This window comes from Sylvia atricapilla, chromosome 2 (assembly GCF_009819655.1).
Source record: "Sylvia atricapilla isolate bSylAtr1 chromosome 2, bSylAtr1.pri, whole genome shotgun sequence".
NCBI classification, from domain to species: domain Eukaryota; kingdom Metazoa; phylum Chordata; class Aves; order Passeriformes; family Sylviidae; genus Sylvia; species Sylvia atricapilla.
Genome location: NC_089141.1, coordinates 36,770,825 through 36,786,833, shown reverse-complemented (window position 1 = coordinate 36,786,833; position 16,009 = coordinate 36,770,825). Strand labels below are relative to the sequence as shown.

Genomic DNA, 16,009 nt, shown 5'->3' with positions numbered 1-16,009 from the left:
TTATTCATTAACTTCCCCTCCAATGCCAAAGACTTAATCTAGTGTGTTTTGCCATATAAACTGCTAGCTTTTGACATACAAATATCAACAGACCATCTGTTTATACTGGGGAGTTTAAAACCTTCTCACAGAAAATATCTGTAGTGTTTAGAAGGTTACAAAGAGAAGCTTTCAACAGATAAGATAGTGCTGTTAAAAGAAGTAAATCATTTAAAAATGGAATTTAAAAAAACCTTCGTGAAGAATATTCCATTAGTTTCTCAACATTGAATACAGTCTTTTTATAAGTGACTCAAGTGCACAAAGCATCACAAAACCTCAGATATATTCTTTTGTTATATCTGTCTTTTTAACCCTCAGTAGTGGCCTATTCTGGCTTCCCCTTTTGGTTTTCTTTAAAAAAATTAGGATTGAGTCTTTTTTATACACTTTACTGTGCCTCCAAAGCTTCCTGCTATTAGATCAGTTTTAGCTTTCAGCAAGTGAGAGTGTGCAATAAAGAAAAATTTCCCAATGGCCACCAACACAGCGGCACAGTGTAGCTGTGCACTTGGATGACAGATTAGCTCCAGAAATGCTACTTTTTATTAAATTACCTAAGCTTTCATCAAAGAATGCTTTCACCAGGCTTTTACAGCCTTTGATAAAAGGCAAGATTTTCGATAAGCAGCCCTAAGCCCAGCTCCCATGCCCACGTTGATCTAAATGATGATGTCTGGCCCTCAGATTTTAGCTTGTAGAATAGTGCCACGCTGGTAATACGATGTAGTCCAGGCAGAAACAAGCAATGCAAATGAACAGAAGTCTAGAAAATGTATAGAGAAGACTGAAGGTTTTTTAGCCTGAAGAAGAGGAGATCTGAGTGGGAATAGGAAAGAGAGTCTTTGAACGGATAGATCATTGCTGTCGGGGGGAAAGATTGGGTATTTTCCATAATGATCTTTACAGACCAAGAAATCATAGCTTCAGGTTAGATGCCAGGTAGAATTTTTTAACAGGAAGGATAATAGGAGAGTGGACTGTCTGAGGAGGATATGGGGTCTGAAGGTCCTCAGGACCTGCTTAGGCAGCTGTCAGAAATTATACTGGTGTGGTTATCTGTCTTCAGCCAGTGGAACAGACTAAATGTCTTTGTGACTCCTCACAGAAAAGCAGCAAAAATATTGAAAACAAGTGAAAAGTTTTTATGCTGAGGAAGAAAAGGAGAAAAAAAATTGTTTTGTGAGACTTAAGTCAGTGAATACTTACCAATTCATATGAAGAGCAATGCATCCCAGCCCATTTCCCATCATGTAAGGCAACTATTCTAATCCCACTTTGCTCCTACACCATAAAAAAACGGCAGGAGGCTTGAGAGAGATGGGTTTGTCCTAACAGTCATGTCTGCTCCTTCAGATGTTTTTTTGGGGAGTGAAGTTAAAGAAATCCTCTGTTTCAGCTCCCTTTCCTGAAGAAAAAGATTTTGATCCTGTGCTTGCACTTTTGTGTTAAAGTTACCAGATCAGGCTGGCTAATCACAGAAATGATCAGAAACTCTCAGAGATATCTGAATCCAGCCCCAAGCATGCCTAACTTGATGTCTTTGTTCACTTCACAAAACTTAACAGGAGTACCTTGTGAGAGGATTAGGTATCTGCAATTCAATCCAGATGATTGCTTTATTATGGAAAACCATCCCTCTCCATACCACCCAGAAGGAGAGCCACCACAGGATGACGGGCTCCTGTTCCACCCCAGTTGAAGCTGCAGGCTTTAGAGGCAGAGTTAAAAGAAGATGTACAGCTGCTACAGGAGAGGGGTTTAACAGCGTGTGAACACCGTGTGCTTGTAAAGGTATTTAAAGGATTAGGGAAGAATTAAATGTTTGTCTGTCTTTGTTGTTCAGCACAGCTTCAAAGCTGGAAGACGACAGATATTAAAGAATATATTTCCCGTCTCTAAATACCGGATGGAGACTCCTAAAACAATAGCAGGGAAATGCAGGCATGACCTAACAGATTTGTACACAAAGATGCTGGACGATTCTTATCAGAAGAGCATGCTACTCTGCAGTATAAAACAGTGATATAAAGTTCACAATTTCAAATACTGGTGAACAATCCCTAACATGGACAGAAGAGCTGGCTCAGGATTCCTCTGGGAAACAGAAGGCAAGCACCCTGGCTGGTGGTGTCAACTCACTCCTCCATAACTGGGCTATGGTTAACTGGTAGATGCTTCCCATGGCATCTCAAAGTAGTTCTCTTGGGCTGCCAGAGGCGGTCACCAGTTCATCTGCTGTTCTTAAATCTGCCTTGCACTAAGAATCAGAGCTCTTAGGTTCCCCAAACAGGGAACTTTCTCTAAAACCTTTTAGGAAAAAGTAAGTCAGAGACAGAAACACTCTTTGAGGGATTCTCAGGCCAGCAGGTGTTTTCTGAGGGAAAGCTTTAGTTAAGGATTCAAGTAAGTTCAGTGCCTTATCTGGCAAGGGGAGGAATAGAGAGTGTTTCTCAGACAGGTTATGACATTAAATCAGATTTTTACTGAACTGAGAAACTTGCAGCTCCACAAATAGGGCTAAAGGGATCTTAAGATACCTTGGCATGCTCCTGATACCCAGCTATTCTGCACAGCTTAGCGAGCTTTGGAGACATGGGCTAAGCTGTGGCTCCCACCCTGCAATAACTGCCCTCAGGCACCAGAGCTCTGCCCAGGGCAGCCACTCTGCTCTGTGCTATTGGCTGCACTCTGGCTCCAGGCCCTTCTGTCTCCAGCATCATCTTCTCAAAATACCAGGCCCAATGCTTCTGAAATAATTTTTAGAAGGCAGACCGATGGCTGTTTTCTGCATGAGGGAACATTTCTTCCAACTGCATTTGGGAGTTTTATGGATTATTCTTCTTCACTATTCATTTAATTCATTATAGAAAGGGCAGAGCAAAGGCAAAAACCTATTATATATTTCTCCTCTCCCGTTCCAGCCTATTTCTTGATGTCATCACTGAAACAGTTAATTGGGACTAGCAGCAATTTATATCATTCTCAGACAATAAAGGAAAATTCTTTGTAACAGTAAATCTCATTCTGAGCAGGCACAGCCCTGACTTCCTAGGCTGCCCATCACCTTAAACAGCTGCATTTTTTGTGACTTCACAGGCCTCACAGTGAAGGAAATAACTTTATTAATCTTCACTGCCATCATAGTATAAATTTGAAATGTATTCGGGTTTGTGTTAGGTTTAATGAGAGTGGGAATGTGCTCCCTAGAACGTTATACAAGTATTTTTCTGCACTGAGCTAACAGATATTCAGGTTATTGAGCAACATGTTCATACAGCCAAAGGCTTTATATCTTGTCCATTAAGAATGCTGGAACAGAACAAGGACATTTCTTTCCTTTCCTTTCCTTCTTTTTCTTTTTAAAAGTGAATTAATATTTTTTACTGGGGACACTGCTCCATCCTACATCAGGGTTCCTTAACCCTTGCCTTTACAATGGACCTTTGTGATCCTTTTCTGTGGGGGATCAGACCTCCATTTTTTTGGAAGCACGTATTCATACTCTGGACAGAGAATGTCCTTGAGGTAAAAAGGGATCTTTGATTTGGAAATTCCTCTCTGCTTTGGTTGAGACATTGAATGTTAAACCTCTGTTATTTCACTTCTCAGTTTCTTTAGGTTGGAAAGCATGTTGGCAACACTCCAGAATGACTGCAGCATTGAGGGAGCTATTGATGCCTTGAGAGGCTAACTGGAACAGAGGCTAGACAGAGTTAAAGGAATAAAGTAGGTATTTGTTAAAAGACCTTAAAGGATACAAAGGATACACCTTAGGCAATACAAGAGCCTGGCCGAGGCTCTATCCAAGATGGACCCAAGATGGACACCAGGTCACATCTTTTCACACTTTTACAATTTTTGGTCCATTTACATATTGGGGTTCATTGTCCAATTGAAGCTTCAGGTTATGAAGCCCCATCTTCTCAGATTGCTCTCCTCAATTTGCTGGTGTTTTTACTTCTTGGGCCTGAAGCTGCAATGGTGTCCTTGGTTCTCTGGCTGGAAAAGGATTGTTTTGTCTAATTAAACTGTGAAGAGAACTTGCTAACTTCACTTTATACGAAGTTCAGAGTTGTATGCTAAGGCAACACAGAATCTGAAAAATATGAAAGCTAAACTTAAGGCATCACTACAAGGTACATGCTAATGGTTCAAGTCAGGGCCCATTCTGAATTCCTGCTGACTTCAGCCAATACCACAAAGAACCTCTGCTCTCTGCAGTTGCTTTTGCAGCAGAGTTGGCCAAAGGAAACATGTCCCAGCCAAAGCAGCAGCTTCCAAACTGTCTCTGCTCCCCAGCCACCTGAGCTTGTCTGTCAGCATGCTGAGGATGGGCTGAACCTGTTGGCAGAGCAGCAGCTCAAAATATTGCGCAGAGACTCAGCTGAGCTGCCAGAGCAGTTGCAGGTGGAAGATGGAGGAGAACTGTGCTTCATGTCACCATCTTGTCAAACCACCCTGGGGCACCTATGATGGACTGAGGGATGCCATCCATGAGCAGGGAAAAAAAAAAAAAAAAAAAAAAAAAAAAAAAAGTTGCCTTAGGTTTCTTTGTTCTCCCTTCGCAGCAGTACCAACATATCCAGCACTAAACTCATTTCTCATCCTTCTTCTTTGTCAGGGTCAAAAATTCAAAATTCCCCAGCTAAGAAATGAGGGCTAGCATCATTTTGCGGTGTGTTTTTATTGTGTTTTAAATTACAGCTCAGTTTTAATGGTCTGCTTTATATTCTCCCCCCCCTTTTATAGTCTTATAGTATATTTTATCCATAATGGATTGTTCCTTTTCCCCAGTATTCTTGGTTTTGCCCCAGTTACGTCTTCCCTAGACGCGCCCTTCCCTCCTCCTACAGACTGGTCAATCCTCCCCAGTCCCTGCCCCCAGTTCTAGAGATTTCTACGTTCCTCAACACCCTGTTGGTCCTCTTCAGTTTTTGCCTCCCCTTGTGTTCTTTCATTGGTCTGTATAATGTCCTCCCTGCCTTATCTTCCTCCCCCATGTAACCCTTATTGGCTGGAAATTGTATCCTGTCCCAAGACCTCTTCAGCCTAGAAACCTCTGCCAGGCCAAGTTTCTGGCTTTCGTCCCTGACTGTTCATGTGGTTAAACACCTTTGGAAATCACACAGAAGATCTCTCCCTGTTCCTTGTCCCTGCCCTCGACGCATTTCCCCCTGTGCCATAGAGCAGCTGTGTCCTACAGCCGCACCCCAGACTGCGTGGCTTTCTGGGGGCAGCCCACTCTTGGCGACGGTGCCGGGCTGAAGAACTCATTGCCTCAGCATCTTCCTTCATATGCTCACCACCAGCAGTGTATGTCCCTCCAAATCTCCCAAAGTGCAGGCACCTGAGGCCCCTGTCCTTCAAGGGCAGGAAAGAGGCTACTGGATTGTGCTCCTTCTCCTTATCTTTTGATCCAAACACATGAGACAGCAGTCTTTTCAAACATCCCAGAGCCCAACCATACAGAGGTGCCCAAGCTGAATTAGAGTATCAGGATCACCAAAGTCTCTGAAGTCTACCATACCGAAGGTTCAGAGGTGACTCACTGTAGATAATGGCAAAGTAACTTACTACACTCAGAGAAGATAACTAATGCTAATTTTGGCCTTTGCAAACTGCAGGACCTTATATTTCAGCACTGCATCAGAGCCTTACTGTGCAGGGTAAAAGTAGTTGACATCCAAATGCTGAACTATGACCAGAAGTGGCATATTTGGTGCTGCTTGTGAACCTTGCACTTACGTGCAGGCATAAAACTGGTTTCTAATTGCACAGTTCCTTTACATTTTTTCAGTTCAGTTCCTGAACCTTCCCTGCATGCAGCATTGAGATGGGATGTCTTGAGTGGGATCCCTTTAGATTATATTGGGAAATTTGAGAACCAGGCATTTCCTAACTTTTGGTACATGTGGCATTGTATCCTAAATATTTCTTTCACGCATTACTTGTACGAATACAACACAGATTTATGTATTCTTTAATCAAACAGGTGGCAGAATGGATAAAAGCTGGCTGCTTCCTTCATGATCTAAAGCCAGCTTCAAGAGGAGGGCAGTGCTGTTCATGCCTAGAACAGTAACAGCAAACAGTGCTTTCAGCTTATGTCAAAATTAGAGTCTGAGACCACTTGTAGGACACTGCAGGCTCCTGCAGTTGTGCACTTCCATGACTAGCCAGCCACTAACACCTTCTTGGGAGAAGCACACACTCCCCTTTCCAGCTGTCTGGGGCTCCTAGAAGTATTGCCCAGGACCTTACAGGGTGTGTAATGGTCTTAGAGTCAAAGAAAAACAACTCCCTGGGTAGGTCTACACTGCTAAAATAAAAAGTGGTCAGGAGGATGCTGGCCATGGACCCAGGTGGATCAAACTGGCTTCTGCTCACAACAGAACCAGTTCCTTCTGGAGCAGTCTTGCCTCATCTCTGCAATATTTAGACTGGTTCTTCTCTGACCCCAGTAAGGCCCTGTGATCTGCCTTTTTCAAATGTTAGTTCCATTGGAAATGGCAATAAGCTTATTCTCTCATTGTATCCATAGGCTTAATGTGTCTTCAGTAGCTTCCTGAACATTTTCTACAGTTCACACACTGCAGACAGGTAGCTTACACAGAGCAGACAATCAAACACTCTTAAATACTTCATTTTTATTGCAATCACTGTTAAGGTCCCTAGCACTTTCATCACTAGAGCATAACATCTTGTTGTTTTTAAAAGAAAGTATGAGCCTTCCACATAGAAATTTGAGCCATCAAGGTAAATAAAAGAGAAACCAAAACAAATTAATTTCTACTGTGTTTTATACTCTGGAAGTGTCCTTCTCATTTTTAATATCATCTGCAGATCTGACCATCAACATTTTATTGTGTTTCATTTACACACTTCCAAAAAGGTGCATCTTCCTTAACAGAAAAGGAAGTACAAATGTGATAAAATCAAGTATTCTTAACTCTTTCCCTAATAGTAGCTATCAAATCATAGCAGCTGCAGATTAAAATCTCCCTTTCAGAAGTCTCTGTGCACATAGGTAATACAGACAGTATTATTTCAGACAATGTAGACAGAAAATTACTTAATTTAAAATGAATGTTTGTTTGGAAATCAGTGTACGAATCAGGACAGTAAAACACAGATTTGAGATCCAAGAGGTACAAAGACTTTTTCCCTCCATGTGAACACCTTTTCTCCTATCAGAGACTTCAAGTGCTGGGACTTCAGGCACCCTGCTAATGCCTGACAGTATCAAACCAGTTCTTGCCCCCTCATTCTTCCTTCCTGCCTGATCACCCTACAACTTCTGGAAATACATTGATTTCCATCAATGGTGGTTTACCAAGCACCAGGAATTTCATATTTAACTCCTGTGAGTAATTCTTTCTTACTTCACGTTTGCCAAATTGGAGACCATTACACAGGTGCCAAGGACCTGCCGGAGCGCAACAGCCCAAACCTGTAGACAGCCAGGCAGCTGCTGTGATGTATTTAGTCCTTCAGGAGAAAAGATGCTTTATTTGAATTGACACAAAAAAATTGATCTGTGTGTTCTGCAGCATGTAGTGGAAGTGCTGCTGCTAGAGCCCGAGGCCTGCAGCTCTCCAGCTGCCCACAGCCCTCAGGCTCCCTGTCTGCTCAGCACTACAGTCCATGCCAGACTGCACTGGTACCAACACGTGGCTGTAAGCAAACACAGGCTACAGAGCACTGCAATCATGCACAGGCCATCGAGAATTAAAAGCATCAGGCAATCAAAAGCCAGGTGAATTGCCTGACTCCAGCAGACTGTGCACACTGAGCACACACTGGGATGGAACCTGATGTACTCATTAGCCTGTGGCATATTTAACGCCCATGGGCAGCCATGAGCTGGTGGTGGGAGTGAGGACAAGAAAGCAGTACACAGACAGAGCAGCAGGAAGAACAAAACAGTGTTCCCATCAAAATTATCAAAAGTGCTTCATAAACAGGTAACAAGCTATAGTGTACAGTATTAGGTCCAGGTTGAGTCCAGAGCCCCATGTCTGTAGCACCTTGCATCAATACATGCGTGACTGCATAAAAAAATAAAAAAGCAAGTGACCAAAAAGGAAGTGTTAAAGGGTCATTGATCATTAGCTTTTTGCTTCTGTCAAATGAAGAGGGGGTGTGCCAGGCAAAAGCACGGTCGGGGTGCCATCATAGGCAGTAAAGAACCACACTGCAGGTAAGCTGAGGTGACCACACCAATCAGGTTAACCAGAAGTAGACTAACCTTGTAGGCACAGTGACAATTTAGGCGTAGCTGTAAGTCCTAAGTCCCTCTCTTTGTTTTGACTAGTTTCCAACTTCAACAGCACAGGCATTATGCATCAGCAGGACCAAATCTGTGTATGTACCCTATTGCCATCTTGTAACAGATGTTCTTGCAACCACAAGCAGCTCTAGTTCCAAATCACAGCCACAGTGAGTTGTTCTTCTTCAACTTCTCTGCCTGTGCCAAAGCTCTTGCTGTTTCTGACCTCATACTTTATCAGCTGATGGGGCTTGACAAAAGGAACATATGCCACCTCCAGTGTGATTTGATGATCATACATCCCTGTGGGATCTCACCAGTGACAATCTGCTCTTCCCAAGGCACTGAGAATCTTTTATCGGCTGCCCATTGCCCTTAAGCTGTAGATCAAGAAGACAAGAAAATGTAATAAATCTCAGAATCATTTTAGTGAATCAAAGGAGAGACAAAGGTGTCTCTAGCTGTGTGGTTTTCAGAACAATTATGGGACTGAGTCATGCTGCAAATTTTTTGGACTCATTGATGGGGACTAGACTAGAGAAGGCACAGTGTGTGAAGCTGCCTTTGCCATGAACCATTTAACTGTCTAAGCTGTCTAAGAGGGCACGGGAATATATGAGTATAGTCGCAAAAATATGGGAGATCCATAGAGCTGGAGCAGAGAGCTAGTTTTAGGATGGATAAGATTTTAATGTTGGGATTGAAGCAAAATGGACAAGGTGATAATTTTCAGAAGGGATTAGTGCTCTGACTCCCTAATTATTTATAGGCCTTTCAACCATGGGATGAGTTGTGTGATGAGATGAGGTGGAGAGAGGGGAGTGTCTGATGAGTTGTACCATGTAAGGACAGGTTATGGCAAAGACTGCATCAGAGGAGCAAGCTTCCTCGGAGTGGTTCATTTGAGCACATAATCCTACTTCATGGTCTACACTTTGACCACTGTAGAAGCGTGATTCCTTCTCTCCTCTGGGGAGATTCGGTGGAGCAGCCACAGACCATGGCCAAACATCCCCAGAAAACCCCTGCAAAAGGTTGTGCCAGGATGTCTGGGATGTGTGACTGTCCTTAGCTTTGATGAGCCCCATGCTCAAAGTGTGAGACACAACAGACCTGTGTTTGGCTGCGCAGCAGCAAAGCTGAGGAACTAATCCAGGAATGAGAACATCTGGATTCATAACATCTGGCACATTGATACAGCAGATGTATGGACCACACATACGTACAGAGCTAGAAAGCCCTTAATTCAACAGACACATAGTAATGTAATGGATACAAAGAGTATCTCACTTTCACCCAGGACTGAAGCAAAAGTCTTACTTCCCCTCACAGAATCATGTTTTACATGGTACATAAAATTATCCTCTTTGTGCTGTGTTTACCGCAGCTTTGACAGCCTCTAAACGCCTAAGAAAGCCTGGGGCTATGTATTTTTCACTTTGTATATGCTACAACCACATACAATCTCAGTAAATATAGGAGGATGTCCGCTTGGAATTAATCTTTTACACCTTTGATTCAAGGAAGTTCCTTGTCATTCTCTCAGATATCACTCAGCTGTGTCAGCCACACGGCATTAAAGATGAACACAGATAATTTTAATACTTATCCATGATGTTAGTTTCATTTTACTGTTTCCTGTGTTGAAATCACAAAATGACAGAACATTTCCTCATTAAAAAAACTAAACAAACCCAAATGATGATACTTGTAAGATAATGGGTAGGGGATGTGGCAAGCAAAAGTAGGTTAACAGACTGAACTGCATTTATTTTGCATCAGTTATACAACAGTCTTGTGAATTGTCCTTAATTGGTTTTGGTTATGTCAGGCCTTTATTTAATTCTCCATCACTTTTAAGAGCCCTGAGGTAACGCACTTCACAGAGAGAATATTCTGATTGACTTTGAAAATGTGGTCTTGTTGAGCAGAAAGACTCACTGAGCAGACTGCTAGTTTCTTTCAGCAGCAGGAGAGATGCAGGAGGTGATTAGCTTTGTTCTCATTTACAAAGCACCAGTGGGAATTTCTAAAGGGTTTCACAGGCCCTGGGGATAAGGCCAAGAACAAAACAGGGCAGTGAAAAGCAAATAGAGCACTTCATCAATAAACTACTTAGAGATGCCACATCAATAGCAAATTAGGAAGAAAGGAAGGCACTCTAATACTTTCACATAGCAATGGAGGTTTATATATTGTTTTTATTCCTACTTGACTTTTTTTAAAACAACTGCACCTCTATCAAACTAAGCTTAGCAGACGGAATAGAGGTAATACCAACTCACCACAAGGCAATTTGATAAGATTTGAAAGGGAGATATGCACTCCTTTGTGATAGTTCCACGGCGCTGACCTCTCCCAAGGGTTGCTACCGCCAGGAACTCCATCCCCGGAAAGGCTGGGAAGAGGGCGCAGCAGTGGGAAAAGGCAAGGAGGAACTGCTTGACTGCTTAGCAAAGATGCTGAAGTACTGCCGCCACAGCACCCCCTGCCCACATGTCCCCACAGAGGACACCAGCTGCTCGCCGGACACAGGTGTGGATGGAAAGCTAAACACAAGAGGCAGAGAGACAGTATGCTATTCATACCTCGTTTTTTAATAATAAACGGTGCTCCTAAAACATTCATTGCCCCTAACCAGAGGGGAGAAAAAGAGACGAACATTTAAAATCATTTTATAGCTGGAACAAAATCAGCACAGGTTTGTGTATCTTTCAGTTGAAATCATGTCAAAGGCATTTTGTTTGGATTTTAACGCTGCAATAAACCACCAGCAATTAGCTTATTTTTCGAACAAGGATCTCACTTTTAGCTATAAAAACAGAGTTTTCATTTTAGGAAAGCCTCCACGAGCTCAGTTTTTTAGGCTGAAACCTTCCCTCCCCCAAAACTCATTGGCCAATTTGGAACCTTTTTACTCAGAAGATCAAATAAAAAATACAAAAACAATCCCCGCTTCAACAAAGCTGCATTTTCAAGTTTAAACCAGCCTCGAAATCATCCCACATCAGCCTTGCTCAACAGCAGCTGATAGAGACTAAAGGAAGGAGCAACAGAAGCAGTTCCACAGCTGGATGATGCAGTCTCGGGTGGGGATGCTGCAAACCTGCTTCAGCATCCTGGATGACTTCTGACGACAGGAACAAAAGGGGAAACAACAGAGAGACATACATCGACTAATTTACTCCTTGGAGCACGAAGAGGGCTGATGTTTCAGTAACCATCCTACAGCCACAGAGTGTACAAATGTTCAAAAGATACAGGGTTCATCCTGTTTTGTGGTAGTATTTAAAAGAGGAAAGTCCATCTGGACAGACGCTCTGACATCAGACGGTCTTTAGCAACAAGCAGGCCTTTTTAGGAAAGCCACCACCCTCCTAATGCATCCCCAGTGGTTCATTCTTTTTGATTCATGAGATTCTTGCCAAAACAGCGAAACATTTGAAAGACATCTGCATCCTTGATATGGAAGGCTTAAGATGCCCCAGTCTTTGTGAGCAATGCCAAGAGCTTTTCTCCCGCTCTTCGATTGTTCCAGGAACGGGACGTACCACGGCCCTTCCTGCAGAGCAGCTCACACCGAGCCGTGCCTGCCGGCCCTTGCGGACACACATCGCCCCGGGCGCCTTCGAGCTTGCCGTCGGGGCGCTGCCGAGGATCCGTGCCCGCGCCCTGACTGTGTGACTGCGACACATCCCACAGCCCCTGCTCCACCCGGCCGAGGGATAGACTCGGTGAGCATTCTCGGGCAGATAGGGGCAATTACAAATGTGAGGAGCACAACTGTTTTAACTGTGGGTACACTGGAAAGCCTAAAAGCAGGTGAGCTGACTTCAAAGGGGATGCTTAAGAGAGACCATTTCTTTGCTCTTCGGAACGACCACCGTGCTCCGGCGGCGACACCCGGGAGCCGCCACCCTCCCTCGGTTGACAAGAGGACAAACAGCGTGCCCGCGGCGCCCCCCGCGCTCTCCCGGCGCACCCCACGCCCGGCTGAGGGGCGGCGGCACCGGCGCTGCCCGCGCCCCGGCGGCTCGGCCCCTCAGCGCCCCGCCTCGGCCCGCCCCCCGCGCGGCACGCCGGGCCAGCATGGCCGCCTCCCGCCCCGCCGGGCGCCGGGCGCGGGGCTGAGGGACGCGGGGACAGCGCCCGCCGCGGGGCCGCCCGGCATGGAGGGGAGCTCCAGCTGCGAGAGCCTCGGCGCCGGGCGGGCGGCGGCGGCGCGGCCGCCCAGCGGTGACTCGCTGTCCAGGTACCGCCCGCCGCAGAGCCAGCGCCCCCGCCCGCGGGGCTCGGCCGCCGGGGACCCCGCGGGGCGTGCGGGCAGAGGGAGGGAGCGGGGAGGGGCCGCCAGGGACAAGGAAACCGGAGGGATGGAGCCGTGCTGCTTGGCTCCCTCCGTGGACAGCAGGCTGCCGCGTTTCCCCGGGGTCGCGTCTCTCCCGCGGGGCTGTCCCTAGCTGGGGGTGGATGTGGGGTGACGGAGCAGGAAGGGAGGCGTGGGCTCCGCTCGGCTGCGGCACAGCCGCTCTCTCCCTTTCAGACCTTTGAGCAGAGCAGGAGATGCTCCCTCCGCCAGGCTCTCGGTAAATCCCTGCACAGGCAAAGCACACCTGCCCTTGGTACCTGCGGCGGAGGCTTTTGGGAGATGGGCAGCGCAGGTGAGCGTTGCTGGAAGGGCAGGTGTGCTCCCCGCTTGGGATCTGCCTTTCTGCACGCTGCCGGGCCCACGCCAGGCCTTGTCCTCCTCAGGAGCAAATTTCCTGTGGCCTGTTGAGCGTCTGTGGTTTTGCCATCGTGGTTTTTTCTGAGAGCGTGACTTTGCAGTCTGAATGGCTTGTAATGCCGTATGGGTAATGTTCAAGGTCCTTCAGCCACGGAAGCCAGAAGGAGACTTTTGTGTTCTTCCCACCATCCATGAGCTACCAGTGAAATTCGAATTTTGTGGTTGAAAGCACATCCTGTTTGGGCCTTGTGTTTGATGGAGAAGGTTGCAGTAGGGTAGCAAGGGCAGGCACTGAGAGACTGATAGGGCTGGTGGCGTGCAAAGCCCTGGTGTTGTGGTAGAGCCCGGGGACAGGATATCCTGATGGCTGCTGAAGGTTGTTCTGTCCCGTTCTGGCTGCCCTTGCCATGCCCAGTTTGTAGGATCACAGCACAACTCAGGCTGAAGAGATCTCAGCATCCCTGAGTCCAACCTCCTGCTCATACCAGAGACAGCTGTAAGATCATATCAGGCTACTTCTGGCTTTTACCCAGTTTGGTCTTGAAAACCCACAAAGATGAAGTGCACACGGTCTCTCTGGACAGCCCATTGGCATCTCCTGTGTCTCTTCCACTGGCTCTGGGGGCACCGGGGCTGCTTTTTCAGTCCCCCAAAGCAGTCTCTCCACACAGGCAGGGTGCTCCAGCCCCGCTCTCCCAGTGGTGCTTCCATGTACTCCTTCTAGCTCCCCAGTGACTTTCCTGCACTGTGGGGCTAATACCTGGATGCAGTATTCCAGAAATGCTCTACTGACGGATGAGTAGAGGAGGATCCTTCCTTGGATCTCCTGGCTCTGCCTCTGTTCTTAGAGCCCGAGATGCCGGTGGCCACTTTGTTGCCAGCATCTCAAAACTCCCATGCTAGGCTATTACCCAGCTGCTCCTCAGACAGGCAGCGCCCAGTTTGCCCTCAGATTTCTTCATTCTTGGGTCCTTCATGACTCCTGACCCTCATTTCACCCTTCTTCATCAAATTCTTCTGTTCCCTGCTCTCTGTACTGGTTTCCTTGTGCGGTTCTACCAGTGCCCTGCCAGATGCCTGCAGACTTCTTTCCCCCTTACCCAACTGACCCAATATATTCTTCTTTTTATCTCTGCATCAGCTCAGGCAGCTTGGACCCATCTGGAGGTCATTCACTGTCAGAGGCCTATGGACACTAAAGAGAGCTTAACTCAGAAGAGCCAGTGGCCACAAGGAAGCTCCTGTTGGGCCTCTTGGCAGCATGCCCTGCACAAAGGGAACTGTGGGGAAATTGAGATGATAAATCTGTTTCTGTTGAGCTTGCACAAAGCTGTCTCCTCCAAGCCCTGGAAGGCCCAGACTCTAACAGATTTTTCGGGATGTAAAAAAAGCCTGTTCAAAAGCTTCCAGAATCTCAAGTCTCTGTTTGAACATCTAGAACCCATAGAAGAAAGCTAGCTGTTTGGGGAGTGTTTAATGTGTTCCAAACAAAATATAGGTATTTGAAATAGATTTATGTTTTTCATCTGTAATTATTAATGAAAATAACCTCATCTTGAGTTGGTGTATGCTGTGAAAAATTTTAGTTGTTTCAAGGTTAGGGCAAAATTACAATAAAATAAAACTAGGGTCTTGTAATGAGAGATGCCTGGTGACCTTCAGAATGTTTATTATCAGCTTCCCTTGCCAATCTAGTGATGCGTATGCACAAATAAATAATTGTCTATGAATTGGACAGGAGATTGATTATCATCAGGTTTTTTTTTAATTAAAGCTGTATTGCAGTTTGATTTTATACATCAGAATAATTCTCTGAAGCTAATTGGACTATTTGTATGCATTGAAATATACTTATTTTAATCTTTGTGATTGTGATCTAACAGCTAGACCGGCTTCAAATTGTAACTTATGACACATTTTCACCAAATGTTTTTGTTTAAAAAGAAGAAGTTAGCTTTGGGGATGATGTGATGAACACAGTGAATCATGAGGATGCTGTCATCAGTTTTGATAATCCATTTTATTTAAAAGGAACAAAAACCAAAAAATGACTCAAAGGTCACTCATCCCAGAATCACCATTACCTAGCCATGTGACACCTTACTGAGTTGTAGTTACTGAATAGTTTTATGCAAGATTTAGAAGACTTGAAAAGGTGCTAATATGAAATACATACATCAGTGCGTTTTTTGGATTCTCTCGGCTCCTGGTTGGAAGTGTTATTATTTTTACAGGTACTTAAAATCTAGCTCCTCAAGTAGACATGCTTGATAGAGTTTACTTATCCATAAGGCTGCTCACATTTAAGTAAGTGTCTTGAAGAATGTTATAGGTTTGTCTTTTAAGAAAGCCCTTGAGATATGGCAATAAGGGCACTTTGACAGTGAAAGCTGCTTTGATATTTTAGTAGACCCTAGTAATGTGCAATACCTGTGGTCCTTGAGGAAGATGCAGAAATAGTTAAATGTTACCTACTTTCTGTCCCAAGTAGAAAAACGTTTGAAAAACTCCTAATGAGAGGTACAGTGTATTTGTTTATAGAGGGTAAAAATTCGCCAGCTCTCTGTGAAAATGCCGAGTTAGTTTCAGATGAGCAGGTCACAGCTAATTAACTCAGCTGCCCTCGTAGTTTTGTTGCTGAAACAGCTGTTCTGCTTTTCAAGTCTCAGCCATCTCACCCAGTGCTGGCTTTGTGTGGCACAGCACCGGGTTCTGCCGCTCTCTGTGGTTTCCAAAGGTCAGTACTTAGGATGGATATTCCCGTTCCATCCTGTCATCATGGAAGACACATGACCATGAGACAGCTGTTCATAAAGACCTGTGGTGGTATTTGACTGCCAGCTTGCAAGAAGTGTTTGTGTGTCTGCAGTGTCTGTCCAGGAACAACCCGTGAGACAGAGAAGGAGTGAGGTGAAACACTGATTCAAGCATTTGATGAGCTACAATATTGGCTATGTCCAGAAGAACAAGCT

At 45.2% G+C, this 16,009-nt stretch overlaps 1 protein-coding gene and 1 long non-coding RNA gene across 3 annotated transcripts in view; both read left to right on the top strand.

Moving 5' to 3' along the window:
• The first annotated feature begins 12,390 nt into the window (after nt 1-12,390).
• The window catches only part of MTMR2 (myotubularin related protein 2), a 61,981-nt gene continuing 58,362 nt past the window's right edge, over nt 12,391-16,009 (top strand). Inside the window, exon 1 of one of the 2 annotated variants that reach the window (XM_066312935.1) lies at nt 12,391-12,563. In XM_066312935.1, the coding sequence (XP_066169032.1) occupies nt 12,481-12,563 (83 nt within the window). In that variant the 5' untranslated portion in view covers nt 12,391-12,480. The remainder of the gene's footprint in view (nt 12,564-16,009) is intronic. The other variant, XM_066312934.1, reaches the window with a different exon arrangement.
• Nucleotides 12,794-15,001, top strand: LOC136357560 (uncharacterized). The gene is made up of 2 exons (XR_010742911.1): nt 12,794-12,972; nt 14,179-15,001. It is a non-coding gene; the product is annotated as an uncharacterized lncRNA (long non-coding RNA).